General features: G+C 37.2%; 1 protein-coding gene across 4 annotated transcripts in view; it reads right to left on the bottom strand.

Moving 5' to 3' along the window:
* Nucleotides 1-15,631, bottom strand: part of ASB3 (ankyrin repeat and SOCS box containing 3) — a 91,983-nt gene that overhangs the window by 51,615 nt on the left and 24,737 nt on the right. For all 4 annotated transcript variants that reach the window (XM_082426280.1, XM_082426282.1, XM_082426283.1 and 1 more), the window contains exons 2-3: nucleotides 7,238-7,446; nucleotides 2,007-2,165 (exon numbers count right to left, since the gene is read on the bottom strand). In XM_082426280.1, the coding sequence (XP_082282406.1) occupies nucleotides 2,007-2,165; nucleotides 7,238-7,433 (355 nt within the window). In that variant the 5' untranslated portion in view covers nucleotides 7,434-7,446. The remainder of the gene's footprint in view (nucleotides 1-2,006; nucleotides 2,166-7,237; nucleotides 7,447-15,631) is intronic.

Raw genomic sequence — 15,631 nt, 5'->3', positions numbered from 1 at the left:
TTCAACATCATTAGCAATCAGGAAAAATACAAATTAAAATCACAACGAGATACCACTAAATCCCTATTAAAATGACTAAAATGTAAAAAAAGAAAAAAAGAAAAATTTGTCAATACCAAGTGACATGGTGAGGATGCGTGACAACTGAAACTCTCAAACATCACTGGAAGGGATGAAAAATGGGAGAGTCACTATATAAGAAACTTCCAAATTGTTTTCCAAAATTAAACATACACTTACCACACGAACCAACAATCCTAAATATTAATTCAAGAGAAATGAAAACTTATATTCAAACAAAACCTGTGTGCAAAAGTTTGTGGCAATTTGTTCATAATCACCAAACACTGAAAACTCAGATGTCTATCAACTAGTAAATAGATAAATTGTGGTGCACTCATACAATGGAATACTACTTAGCAAGAAAGGAATGAATTACTGATACATGCAACAACATGTATGAATCTCAAAAGCATTATGCTAAGTGAAAGAAGTCAGTCTCAAAGGTTACATGTTGTATTATTTCATATATATTTATGACATTCTGTAAAACAAACTACAGGGGAGTTCCCTGGTGGCCTAGGATTCTGGGCTTCCACTGCCGTGGCCCAGGTTCAATCCCTGGTCAAGGAACTGAGATCCCACAAGCTGCATGGCACAGCCAAAAAAGAAAAAAACAAACTACACGGATGAAAACAGAAAACAGATCAGTGGTTGTCAGGGGTGAAGTAGGGGGAAAAGGTTGATTAAAAATAGGCAGCATGATGGAATTCTGCAAGGTGATGGAACTGTTCTGTGTCTTGACTGTCATTGTCATTACACATTTTTATGCATACATCAAAACTCATAAAACTGTATACTAAAAAGAATGAATTCTACTGTACATAAACTTTAAGAGTATATATTTTTAAATTTACAAGGAAAAAATTATTTTCATAGATCTCTCATTTTATTCTCAGCCCAATAAAGACTAGGTAGGTACTATTACTCTCATGTTATAAGTGAGGAAACTGAAGCATACAGTAAATAAATGAACATATGAATTACATGTGGCAGGACCAAAACTATAATCCAAATACACTGATTCTGTACAAATGTTTTATTCTCTTAATTTTCTCATGTTCCACTAAACTTTATGGGCCACAATGTCCCTGAAGACAAACAGGATGAAAGGGAGGGAGAGAAGCAAAAAAGACAGGTATTAGAAGTAGCCCTTCAGAATTTGGCCTTTTTTTTTTTTTTTTTTAGTATTTATTGTTTGTTTATTATTTATTTATTTATTTATTTTGGCTACGCCGGGTCTTAGTTGCAGAATGCGGACTCTTAGTTGCGGCATGAGGACTTCTTAGTTGCAGCACGTGAACTCTTAGTTACAGCATGCGGACTTCTTACCTGCAGCATGCAGGATCTAGTTCCCCAACCAGTAATCGAACCCAGGCCCCCTGCACTGGGAGCACAGAGTCTTACCCACTGGACCACCAGGGAAGTCCCTGGCCTTTGTTCTTAATGAATTAAAAAACAGACCATAACTGAAGAAGTCTGAATAGTGATCCATATAGGCAAAAAATTAACTGGCGTTAAAGGTTTAGCTCATGATTTCTTCCATAAAACATTCTTAATTTCTTAATGCTAAGAAAAAGCAAAAGCAAAAGCAAACATAAAACATTCACAGGTAACCTTGTAACTACTGTTACAATGTAAACTCTCCCTGGTCTTCAGAACAACATTGAGAACAATGATAATGACTACAATTCAGAACAGGTTTTACAACTTTAAGTAAACATTTAAAAGATATTCCCAGATGCTATCACCCAAGGGTAGAAAACAAAGAAGAACCTTTAAAAATACCTTTTTGGTTTCAAAATCAAAGAAGTGACAGTATAATATTTGCCAGAGAACACACTATAAATACAACAGCTTTAGGAAAAATTAAGCTTAGTTTCTTTAGCAAAAAATAAAAGTAAAAAATAAAAAATTATATCTGTACCACAAATAATATACTTCACCTAAAAACAGTGGTGTGGTTTCCTCTAAAGTAGTGGCATTAGGATCTGCCCCAGCTTCTAAAAGAATCTGTATGATCTTCCAATGTCCTTGACTTGCAGCAAGATGTAATGCACAGAAGCCCTCAAAAGTCTTTGTCTTAATGTAGTTTTTAGATGAATCTATGAAAGAATAAAAAACTATCAATTAGAAGGTATCACTTCTATTTCTTGGGATTAAAAAGCAAAGATTCCAAGAAGAATTTAATAAAATATTAAAAGATAATTATAAATGGGAGGTCTCATAGTTTAAAACTCTCTAGAAAATCAAGAAAAAGTTCTACAAGGGTCACAGTATAAACAGCTTCCCAGTAGTCTTAACACAAATTCTGCCCACACACTCATTTTCTCTTCTCTAATTTTTGGTAAGTGGGGGAAGGAGAGTGGCAGGAATTGAAAAGTAATAACACAAAAGCAAGATCCAAGATTTACTGAAATATTAATAAATTTGATTCATTTATTTCTAAATTTCCATAAGGAAAATGGTCTCACCTGTAGCATTACTTCCTTGTACTCAACTAGTAAGATGAAGGTATTTAAAATACTCCTTTTCTAACCTAAAACTACATTCTAATCATTAATGAAGCCTACATTTCTAAAATAATAAAATGCACTCCAAAGAAACTGAACAATGGCATACAATTTATAAGGAACTTATGAGTTGACTTAAGTTTTCTGGGGTTTGTTATGAAAATCTCAAAGTTTTGGTAACATTCAAATTATGTAAACAATGTCCACATTAAATTTTTTGTAAGTCCACAGCAAAAGATAATATTAAGTGACTTTCTTACCTTTGCCTCCAAAACAATAAAATTCTAAACCCACAATAGAATGGTGGGTTGAATGGGGGAGGCATTTCTAAGAGCACTGATAAACAAAAACAAAAAATAAACAAGTAAAAAAAGCTTTAAATAATATTTTCTTGAAATACCAGAATTAAAACTAATGCTCCTGACTACAATAATCATCTGTTTTAAGTAATTCCTGTGATCATAACTGCTGAAACTGTCAGTCTAAGCCATAATAATACTCAATTAACAGCTTGTAAGCATAAATAAACAGCCTCCAACTTTACAGGATACACAACTAAATGGCAAGATAGGGTAGTTATATTTTAAAAGTTCCTATCACAAAAACAGTGTTCCCAGATTAGTCAGAAACTGACATATATTCAGATATCCACAAAACTATAAGGTTAAGACATGAAAAACTAGGAACACACAGATATATATAGATACAGATATGTAAATAGCTCCCAAATAGAAAATTTCAACATTATAAAGAAGCTGATTCTTCCCAAAATAATAATAAATTTATTATAATTCTAATCAAAATGTCAACAGAGCTGGGTGTTAGTTCATTGATTGGTTTTATACTTGTGAAGTGACTCAAGTTGATAGGGGTTAGGGAGGGCAGGTAAGAATAACAAAGAATTTAGAAAAATAAAAGAAGAAAAATATTGGGGGGAAGCTAGACTTACTATTAAACCATGTGCTAAAGTTAGAATAAGTAAAATAACGTGGTCCATCTGAACACAACTCAAACACTATGCTACACTGCCTTATTTATCTAAGGATTTCCAATATCTGTTAACATGCCCAGTGTAACAGTGTAATATTTTCTTAACATGAACTAATAAAAAGTACTATGAATTATTAGATCATATATTGGCCACATAAAAGTACTTGTTCACAGTATGTTATAATTAATTACAAGAGTTTAAGTGACCTTTCGTCAGCAAATGGTTTAATATAGAACGGCATGATTAACTGTCACTGAAGATCATTATTGTTCTTTAAGATAATAAACTTCATGAAATCTCAGTACCTATTACACCAAACTGCCAATACAGAAGACAAGCAAATTTGTTATTTGTGCTAATACTTTATACAGAAAGCTAAAGTGAAATATATATATATATATATATATATATATATATATGCATATTAAATTTCTAAGTAATCCATACTTCAGCGTTCTTCTCCAACTTGAATGAAAAGGCCATGTATGACTTCTAGGCTAGATTCTGGATCTAAAATGAAGACAGTAAAGCAAAGCCTTCCTAACCTTCTAAGACTCTTCCATCCTTTTTGTCTAGGCCTGAGCACCTTCATACTTCAGTATACTAATAAAAAGTATGGTTCAGGAATCTCTGGCAGTTAACTAATATTAGATGAAGTTTAAGGAGGCAGAAATTATATAATAAAAGACAATTTTATGTATACCAGCTGAGCCACAAGGGACAAGAGAATTATGAATCATATAAAACACAAGTATAGCAAGTATAAAGAATGACAGAAATGTCAAACTTTTTTTCAAAACTTTTAAGATTAACCCATAATAACAAGTTAACTGGTTACGGATATGAAGATGCTACTGTCATCATTAAGCAGAAGAGACCTCACTTCACTCTTCAAGACTAGAAATGTTTGTACGTCACCATCACTTTAAAATACCTCCTTACATGAAGCTGTATGCTAGCTAGACATTTTACAAAGTAGTCAGCTACCATTCCTCACTGGTAAATGTTTATGAACTTGAATCAACCAGAAAAGTTTAAATTATAATCTTTTTTAAAAGACAGTGGATCTGAATAAAGTATGGACTTTAATTTACAAAAGAAGGGATGAGCCAGGGGAATATAGAAAACATTTTTGAAAGTGACCAATAGGCTATATAGCCCTTTTGCTTCATTTTAGTTTGATTTTTCTAGTGAATCAAGTAACCAAATCTGACAGAATTTTGGACATTCATTCCAACTACACAGAACAACCAAACTCATGGAAAACTGAGACCAAAAATGTCACCACCTCCTAGAATAAGTCATATAGCTGCTTCCTACCCTCTGCAAACCCTATTTCCTATCTCCCTACCCCTACCCTAATCCTTGTGTATGTACTGCACATAAATTAGATTTATCCAACATTTATTTCATAATAGTGAACTCTAATACAAATCGTGAGAAATTTTTATTTGACCATTTATATCAACTATTCACATAGTTAACTATGAGTGACTTACCCTCCAAAAACATCAAGTCTAAAAAAGAATAGTCATTAACAATGAAGGTGATACTTTTAATTTCTAAAAGAAAACATAGATGACTTAAATAGCCAGTTCAAACACATTAAGTCAAAAGCCTGCCTAATTTTATTCAGTAGCTAAAAGGAAAAAAAATTATAACATAAAACTGATGTGGGAAGAGATAACAGTATATCTGGAATGAACTTTTTGACTAGAAACAAATATTCAAATTCATGCCTTTGGGGACTTCCCTGGTGGCGCAGTGGTTAAGAATCTGCCTGCCAATGCAGGGGACACGGGTTCGAGCCCTGGTCCGGGAAGATCCCACACGCCAGGGAGCAACTAAGCCCGTGTGCCACAGCTACTGAAGCCCGAGCGCCTAGAGACCGTGCTCCCCAACAACAGAAACCACCGCAATGAGAAGCCCACGCGCTGCGATGAAGAGTAGCACCCACTCGCCGCAACTAGAGAAAGCCCGCACGCAGCAACGAAGACCCAACACAGCCAAAAATAAATAAATAAAATAAATTTATAACAACAACAAAAAATTCATGCCTTTGTCACGAGAGATAGTTTGGGAATTCAAGCTATAGAATTAACTTCAAACAAATTCTGAAAACATGTATTTTTACATTTGAGGCATAAACTCTATTTTTCCAATATCTTTAAACATTCAACTATCATAGACTCTAGAACACGTGATTTAAAAAGCATTCATGATAAACTTCCTGTATTATGATTTGGAGAATTTAGCCTTGTCACCTCTCATCCCTTAAAACAAAACAAACAAAAAGCCACACCAAAAACATTGTGAGGATTACTTTCTTTCCCATCCATGAAGTAATAAGTTAGTAATTTTGATGAGCTATGGTCCCAAAAGTCTACCTTCTGAGTGACTGGTGATGGTAAGTACACAGGGGAGAAGAATGTGAATGTCCATGATTAATGAAATGCAAATGGTACACTGAGTGTCATAACATGGAATGTTATATTCAAACTCAGTTTAAATTAACTGAATGTTAAAAATGTTTACTTTGATTAAACGCTGGAAGCATACTATAGTGGAAAAACATGGGCTTTAGAGTCAGAGAGAAATGGGTTCAAATCAAATATCCTGGTTTATTACATAACTTTTGACGAGTCAACTTCTCTGAGCCTTGGTCTTTTCAACAATAAAATGGGGATAACATGTTCTCAATAGCAGTTTTGCATATTTAGATAAATAATGTAAATCAAGCATCTAGTACAATGACTGCTACAAAGCAGTGCTCAATCACCATTAATTCTCTTCCCACACCCTGCTTCCTGAGTGTCACACTGTCTCATTTAGTCTCATTTACTGAGCCCCTCACTCAGTTGTGTGCTGGCTGTGTAACTGGCTCTGAGGGAGTGAAAAAAGAAAAAAAAAAAGTTTATAGAATTGGTTTGTAACACTGGCTGATTTCTGTGGTGTAACTACTCCCACATGGCTGATCTCAACCTACGAACATGAAGTCAACCAAATACAGAGCTGGAAAGAGATGTGCATGATTACTCTCTGTCCCATTACTCTGTTCTATTTTTTCCACAACACTTTTACCTTTTGAAATTACCTTGTTTAACTGTTTAGGTATTTATTGTCTGTTCCCACCCCTACCCCCAAAGGGAATAAAAACACTACGGCAGGGACCTTGTCTGTCCTGTTCTCTTCTGTGTCCTCAGCAAGTACAAAATCAAACTAATTGGAAAGAGTCCCCAAATTCAGGAAACTGAAAAAAGTATTAAAAAAAAAAAAAAAGACTAATTCAAGGAAAACACTCATACCCTCAATTTCGGCAGCACTGTTCTTTTTCTTTGGAGAAGGAATAAAAAATAAACATGACCAGTAAGTACCAAATGCTTAAATTAAAACAGCAGACTACTTCTGCCACATCACCTAGCTTAGCAATAAAAATCGGCCAGGCGTAAGCACTTCCATATAAAGGACAACATTTCTAAATGTCCAGCTGAAACACCATACTTATATAATTCAAGGTAGGCAATCTTATCATTCTTAATAACACAGAAGCAGTTATTGTATGGTTATACAAAGGTAAACAAATACTACTGTTAATAAGTCATGTATTACCATTTTTTTTCTTTTATTAATCCAGCTTGCAAGCCCAGCCTCCCACACCCCGAATTTACTTTACCTGCACGAATTAACATCTGCAAACATTCTAGAGAGTTGTGATAAGCTGCTTCATGAATTGGCATCCATCCCCTGTTATCAGCAACATCAACACTACGTCCGTTTTTGAGCAGTTTTCTTAAGACTTTAACATTGCCTTCCCTGGCAGCAAGTCCAACCGTGGAGCATGTGTCAGAGTAAGCCTCTGTAAAATCCATTCTTTTCACCAGTCTACAAAACAAGGCAGAAAGAAAACACTATCATCAATAAAACAACACTGCACTCCTAGATATTAGCAGATCACTGTGGACCTGTCTAGCATCTCTCACATAACTGCTGAGGAACAGCCTGAGGTGGAGATAGCAACCTGTCAGGCCATAGCCTCTGCCAGTCTGAACCAGGAAGTCTCTCTGTTTGGGGGACTGGGCTTCCTTAGAATCCTCTTATTAAAGATATCAAAGGAGTTTTAAGTGTTCTGTCACTCCTTGTCCGAGCAGCTGCTTCCTGCAGGCTTCTGCTCCCGTTCATACTCCAACAAAATGCACTCACTGGAACACTGTTGATGAGAGAGTGAAATTCCTTCAGTTAATCCCAAATGTATATAGTCTACTGTGCAGAGATGGCCATTTAACTACCAGCAACGCTCAGCCTCAAGAACTAATTTTATAGCCCTCTACAGGGAAAAGCTAAATCCAAAAAGGCCAGAAAGAAGTGGACATTTTTTTTAAAAAACAAAAATAAGTAGTAATTCTAGTTTTTATGTCCCTGTTGGTTCTTTCCAGAAGGAGCAAAACACTTGGGTTCTCTTTCCTTGATGAAACAGTCCCACTGACTGAATATACTAAAATGAACAAAGACCATCATAGATGGGTCCAGCTTTCCTACACTAGCCCAGAAAGTTTTTCACAGCATTATTAGCCTCTTCCTCACAATCTCCCTTCAAAGTTCAAGTTCCCCTGGAGTCAGTGTCCAGTATAGCTCAGCATATGACTCTTACAAAGACAATTTCTTGTTAGTCACACTATGAGGCAGGTTGGGATAAGACCCAGGATTCTCATGGCAACAGTTATCTGCCAAAAGGCAGTCCCTCTCAGTAACATTTAGTTCCATCCTTCCTCTTAGTTTTTCTAAATATCTTAGGAGGTAGGTCAGGAAATACCAACAACATGTCTAGTCCAATACAGGTAAAAAACTTTCTAGAGTGATATTCTAAATAATTTAATCAGAAAGGGAGGTTTGAGGGAAGAGGTTAAAAGTAAGCACACAGCATTTCCTGTAGTAAATTTAAACGTATCTATGGTCATGTTTAAATATAAAGCTGTATCTGCAGAACCTGATTCTACAGAGAGCTAATATTAGCTATGAATTAATCTGATTAAATCAACCAGTCCATTACTAAGGAAGCGAAGATATTTATTACAGAACATTTAATTATTCAGTTAATAATTATTTACTGAGTACCAATTAAATGATCAGCAATGTGGAGGATATAAAGATGACACAGAAGTTGCAAGGAGGGGGAATGAAAAAGACACTGAAGGAGACCTTCAACATGGTGGAGGAGTAAGATGTGGAGATCACCTTCCTCCCTACAAATACATCAGAAATACATCTACATGTGGAACAACTCCTACAGAACACCTACTGAACACTGGCAGGAGACCTCAGACTTCCCAAAAGGCAAGAAACTGCCCACATACCTGGGCAGGGCAAAAGAAAAAAGAAAAAACAGAGACAAAAGAATAGGGACAGGACCTGCACCTCTGGGAGGGACCTGTGAAGGAGGAAAAGTTTCCACACACTAGGAAGCCCCTTCACTGGCGGAGATAGGGGTGGCAGAAGGGAAGCTTCAGAGCCACGGAGGAGAGCACAGCAACAGGGCTGCAGAAGGCAAAGCGGAGAGATTCCCGCACAGAGGATCGGTGCCGACCAGCACTCACCAGCCTGAAAGGCTTGTCTGCTCACCCGCCGGGGCGGGCGGGGGCTGAGAGCTGAGGCTCTGGCTTCGGCGGTCAGATCCCAAGGAGAGGACTGGGGTTGGCTGCAGGAACACAGCCTGAAGGGGGCTAGTGCGCCACAGCTAGCCGGGAGGGAGTCCGGGAAAAAGTCTGGAACTGCCGAAGAGGCAAGAGACCATTGTTTCGTGGTGCGCGAGGAGACGGGATTCAGAGCACCGCCTAAAAGAGCTCCAGAGACGGGCGCGAGCCGCGGCTACCAGCGCAGACACCAGAGACAGGCATGAGACGCTAAGGCTCCTGCTGCAGCCACCAAGAAGCCTGTGTGCAAGCACAGGTCACTATCCACACCTCCCCTCCCGGAAGCCTGTGCAGCCCGCCACTGCCAGGGTCCCGTCATCCAGGGACAACTTTCCCGGGAGAACACACAGCACGCCTGAGGCTGTTACAACATCACGGCGGCCTCTGCCACCGCAGGCTCGCCCCGCATTCTGTACCCCTCCCTCCCCAGGGCCTGAGTGAGCCAGAGCCCCCGAATCAGCTGCTCCTTTAACCCCGTTCTGTCTGAGCGGGGAACAGACGCCCTCAGGCGACCTACATGCAGAGGCAGGGCCAAATCCAAAGCTGAACCCGAGGAGCTGTGCGAACAAAGAAGAGAAAGGGAAATTTCTCCCAGCAGCCTCAGGAGCAGCGGATTAAATCTCTACAACCAACTTGATGTACGCTGCATATGTGGAATACCTGAAGACATCAAATCATCCCAAAATTGAGGAAGAGGACTTTGGGAGCAACTGTAGACTTAGGGTTTCCTTTTAATTTGTTTCAGGTTTTATGTTTACCTTAGTTTAGTATTTACAGTTTATTATCATTGGTAGATTTGTTTATTGATCTGGTTGCTCTCTCCTTCTTTTTTTTAATATATAGATATATTTTTTTTTTCCTTTTTCTCTTTTTGTGAGTGCATATGTGTATGCTTCTTTGTCTGATTTTGTCTGTATAGCTTTGCTTTTACCATTTGTTCTAAAGTTCTACCTGTTTTTCGTTTTTTCCTTTTTTTTAAGTATAGTTTTTAGTGCTTGTTATCATTGGTAGATTTGTTTTTTGGTTTGGTTGCTCTCTTCTTTCGCTCTTTCTTTTCTTTTTTTTATTACTTTTTAATTTTTCATTTTTAATAATTTTTAAATTTTTTGCTTTAATAACTTTATTTTATTTTTTTCTTTCTTTCTTTTTTTCTCCCTCTTCTTCTGAGCCATGTGGCTGACAGGGTCTTGGTGCTCCCGCGGGGTATCAGGCCTGTGCCTCTGAGGTGGGAGAGCCAAGTTCAGGACATTGGTCCACCAGAAACCTCCCAGCTCCAAGTAATATCAAACAGTGAAAGCTCTCCCAGAGATCTCCATCTCAACACTAAGACCCAGCTCCACTCAACGACCAGCAAGCTACAGTGCTGGACACCCTATGCCAAGCAACTAGCAACACAGGAACACAACCCCACCCATTAGCAGACAGGCTACCTAAAATCATAATAAGGTCACAGACACCCCAAAACACACCACCGGACATTGTCCTGCCCACCAGAAAGACAAGATCCAGCCTCATCCACCAGAAAACAGGCACTAGTCCCCTGCACCAGGAAGCCTACACAACCCACTGAATCAACCTTAGCCACTGGGGGCAGATACCAAAAACAATAGGAACTACGAACCTGCAGCCAGCGAAAAGGAGAACCCAAACACAGTAAGTTAAGCAAAATGAGAAGACAGAGAAAGACACAGTAGATGAAGGAGCAAGGTAAAAACCCATCAGACCAAACAAATGAAGAGGAAATAGGCAGTCTACCTGAAAAAGAATTCAGAGTAATGATAGTAGAGATGATCCAAAATCTTGGAAATAGAATGGAGAAAATACAAGAAACGTTTAACAAGGACCTAGAAGAACTAAAGAGCAAAGAAACAATGATGAACAACACAATAAATGAAATTAAAAATTCTCTAGAAGGAATCAATAGCAGAATGACTGAGGCAGAAGAACAGATAAGTGACCTGGAAGATAAAATAGCGGAAATAACCACCACAGAGCAGAATAAAGAAAAAAGAACGAAAAGAATTGAGGACGGTCTCAGAGACCTCTGGGACAACATTAAATGCACCAACATTCGAATTATAGGGGTCTGAGAAAAAACAAGAGAAAAAGGAAGTGACTGAGAAAATATTTGAAGAGATTATAGTTGAAAACTTCCCTAATATGGAAAAAGAAATAGTCAATAAAGTCCAGGAAGCACAGAGAGTCACATACAGGATAAATTCAAGGAGAAACACACCAAGACACATGTTAATCAAACTACCAGAAATTAAATACAAAGAAAAAATATTAAAAGCAGCAAGGGAAAAACAACAAATAACATACAACAGAATCCCCAAAAGGTTAACAGCTGATCTTTCAACAGAAACTCTGCAAGCCAGAAGGGAGTGGCAGGACATATTTAAAGTGATGAAAGGGGAAAACCTACAACCAAGATTACTCTACCCAGCTAGGATCTCATTCAGATTCGACAGAGAAATTAAAACCTTTACCAACAAGCAAAAGCTAAGAGAATTCAGCACCACCAAACCAGCTTCACAACAAATGCTAAAGGAACTTCTCTAGGCAGGAAACACAAGAGAAGGAAAAGACCTACAATAACAAACCCAAAACAATTAAGAAAATGGTCATAGGAACATACATATTGATAATTACCTTAAATGTAAATGAATTAAATGCTACAACCAAAAGACACAGACTGGCTGAATGGATAAAAAAAGACTGGCTGAATAGGTTAAAAAAAGTCTTAAAATAAAGACTGTTAAAGAGACAAAGAAGGACACTACATAATGATTAAGGGATCAATCCAATAAAGATATAACAATTGTAAATATTTACACACCCAACATAGGAGCACCTCAATACATAAGGCAAATGCTAACAGCCATAAAAAGGGAAATCGACAGTAACACCATCATAGTAGGGGACTTTAACACCCAACTTTCATCAATGACGGATCAACCAAGATGAAAATAAATAAGGAAACACAAGCGTTAAATGATACATTAAACAAGATGGACCTAATTGATATTTATAGGATATTCCATCCCAAAAGAACAGAATACACTTTCTTCTCAAGTGCTCATGGAACATTCTCCAGGATAGATCATATCTTGGGTCACAAATCAAGCCTTGGTAAATTTAAGAAAATTGAAATTGTATCAAGTATCTTTTCCGATCACAATGCTATTAGACTAGATATCAATTACAGGAAAAAACCTGTAAAAAATATAGACACATGGAGGGTACACAATACACTACTTAATAACCAAGAGATCACTGAAGAAATCAAAGAAGAAATCAATAAATACCTAGAAACAAATGACAATGAAAACATGACGACCCAAAACCTATGGGATGCAGCAAAAGCACTTCTAAGAGGGAAGCTTATAGCAATACAATCCTACCTCAAGAAACAAGAAACATCTCAAATAAAAAACCTAGCCTTACATCTAAAGCAATTAGAGAAACAAGAACAAAAAAACCCCCAAAGTTAGAAGAAGGAAAGAAATCAAAAAGATCAGATCAGAAATAAATGAAAAAGAAATGAAGGAAATAGCAAAGATCAATAAAACTAAAAGCTGGTTCTTTGAGAAGATAAACAAAATTGATAAACCATTAGCCAGACTCATCAAGAATAAAAGGGATAAGACTCAAATCAATAGAATTAGAAATGAAAACGGAGAAGTAACAACTGACACTGCAGAAATACAAAGGATCATGAGAGATTACAAGCAACTATATGCCAATAAAATGGACAAAATGGAAGAAATGGACAAATTCTTAGAAAAGCACAACCTTCCGAGGCTGAACCAGGAAGAAATAGAAAATATAAATAGACCAATCACAAGCATTGAAATTGAGACTGTGATTAAAAATTTTCCAACAAACAAGAGTCCTGGACTAGATGGCTTCACAGGTGAATTCTATCAAACATGTAGAGAAGAGCTAACTCCTATCCTTCTCAAAATCTTCCAAAATATAGTAGAGGGAGGAAAACTCTCAAACTCATTCTACAAGGCAACATCATCACCCTGATACCAAAACCAGACAAAGATGTCACAAAGAAAGAAAATTACAGGCCAATATCACTGATGAACATAGATGCAAAAATCCTCAATAAAATACTAGCAAACAGAATCCAACAGCACATTACAAGGATCATACACCATAATCAAGTGGAGGTTATCCCAAGAGTACAAGGATTCTTCAATATATGCAAATCAATCAATGTGATACACCATATTAACAATCTGAAGGAGTAAACCATATGATCATCTCAACAGAGGCAGAAAAAGCTTTTGACAAAATTCAACACCCATTTATGATAAAAACCCTCCAGAAAGTAGGCATAGAGGGAACTTACCTCAACATAATAAAGGCCATATATGACAAACCCACAGCCAACATCGTTCTCAATGGTGAAAAACTGAAAGCATTTCCTCTAAGATCAGGAACAAGACGAGGCTGTCCACTCCCACCACTAGTATTCAACATAGTTTTGGAAGTTTTAGCCACAGCAGTCAGAGATGAAAAAGAAATAAAAGGAATCCAAATCGGTAAAGAAAAAGTAAAGCTGTCACTGTTTGCACATGACATGATACTATACATAGAGAATCCTAAAGATGCTGCCAGAAAACTACTAGAGCTGATCAATGAATTTGGTAAAGCAGCAGGATACAAAATTAATGCACAGAAATCTCTTGCATTCTTATACACTAATGATGACAAATCTGAAAGAGAAATTAAGGAAACACTCCCATTTACCACTGCAACAAAAAGAATAAAATACCTAGGAATAAATCTACCTAAAGAGACAGAAGACCTGTATGCAGAAAACTATAAGACACTGATGAAAGAAATTAAAGATGGTACCAACAGATGGAGAGATATACCACGTTCTTGGACTGGAAGAATCAACATTGTGAAAATGGCTATACAACCTGAAGCAATCTACAGATTCAATGCAATCCCTATCAAACTACCAATGGCATTTTTCACAGAACTAGAACAAAAAATTTCACAATTTGTATGGAAACAAAAGACACCGAATAGCCAAAGCAATCTTGAGAAAGAAAAACGGAGCTGGAGGAATCAGGTTCCCGGACTTCAGACTATAGTACAAAGCTATAGTAATCAAGACAGTATGGTACTGGCAAAAAAACAGAAATATAGATCAATGGAACAGGACAGAAAGCCCAGAGATAAACCCACGCATATATGGTCACCTTATTTTTGATAAAGGAGTCAAGAATATACAATGGAGAAAAGACAGCCTCTTCAATAAGTGGTGCTGGGAAAACTGGACAGCTACATGTAAAAGAATGAAATTAGAATACTCCCTAACACCATACACAAAAATAAACTCAAAATGGATTAAAGACCTAGATGTAAGGCCAGACACTATAAAACTCTTAGAGGAAAACATAGGCAGAACACTCTTTGACATAAATCACAGAATACTATGACATAAAAGCAAGATCCTTTTTGACCCACCTCCTATAGAAATAAAAACAAAAATAAACACATGGGACCTAATGAAACTTACATGCTTTTGCACAGCAAAGGAAACCATAAACAAGACGAAAAGACAACCCTCAGAATGGGAAAAAATATTTGCAAATGAAGCAACTGACAAAGGATTAATCTCCAAAATTTACAAGCAGCTCATGCAGCTCAATATCCAAAAAACAAACAACCCAATCCAAAAATGGGCAGAAGACCTAAATAGACGTTTCTCCAAAGAAGATATACAGATTGCCAACAAACACATGAAAGGATGCTCAACATCACTAAGCATTAGAGAAATGCAAATCAAAACTACAATGAGGTATCACCTCACACCGGTCAGAATGACCATCATCAAAAAAATCTACAAACAATAAATGCTGGAAAGGGTGTGGAGAAAAGGGAACCCTCTTGCACTGTTGGTGGGAATGTAAATTGATACAGCCACTATGGAGAACAGTATGGAGGTTCCTTAAACAACTACAAATAGAACTACCATATGACCCAGCAATCCCACTACTGGGCGTATATCCTGAGAAAACCATAATTCAAAAAGAGTCATGTACCACAATGTTCATTGCAGCATTATGTACAATAGCCAGGACATGGAAGCAATCTAAGTGTCCATCGACAGATGAATGGATAAAGAAGATGTGGCACATATATACAACGGAATGTTACTCAGCCATAAAAAGAAACGAAATTGGGTTATCTGTAGTGAAGTGGATGGACCTAAAATCTGTCATACAAAGTGAAGTAAGTCAGAAAGAGAAAAACAAATACCATATGCTAACATATATATATGGAACCTAAAAAAAAAAAAATGGTTCCGAAGAACCTAGGGGCAGGACAGGAATAAAGATGCACACAGAGAA

This window comes from Balaenoptera physalus (genome assembly GCF_965194825.1).
Source record: "Balaenoptera physalus genome assembly, chromosome: 15".
NCBI lineage: Eukaryota > Metazoa > Chordata > Mammalia > Artiodactyla > Balaenopteridae > Balaenoptera > Balaenoptera physalus.
Note: the sequence above shows the minus strand (reverse complement) of the source record. Positions and strands in the feature narration are given on the sequence as shown.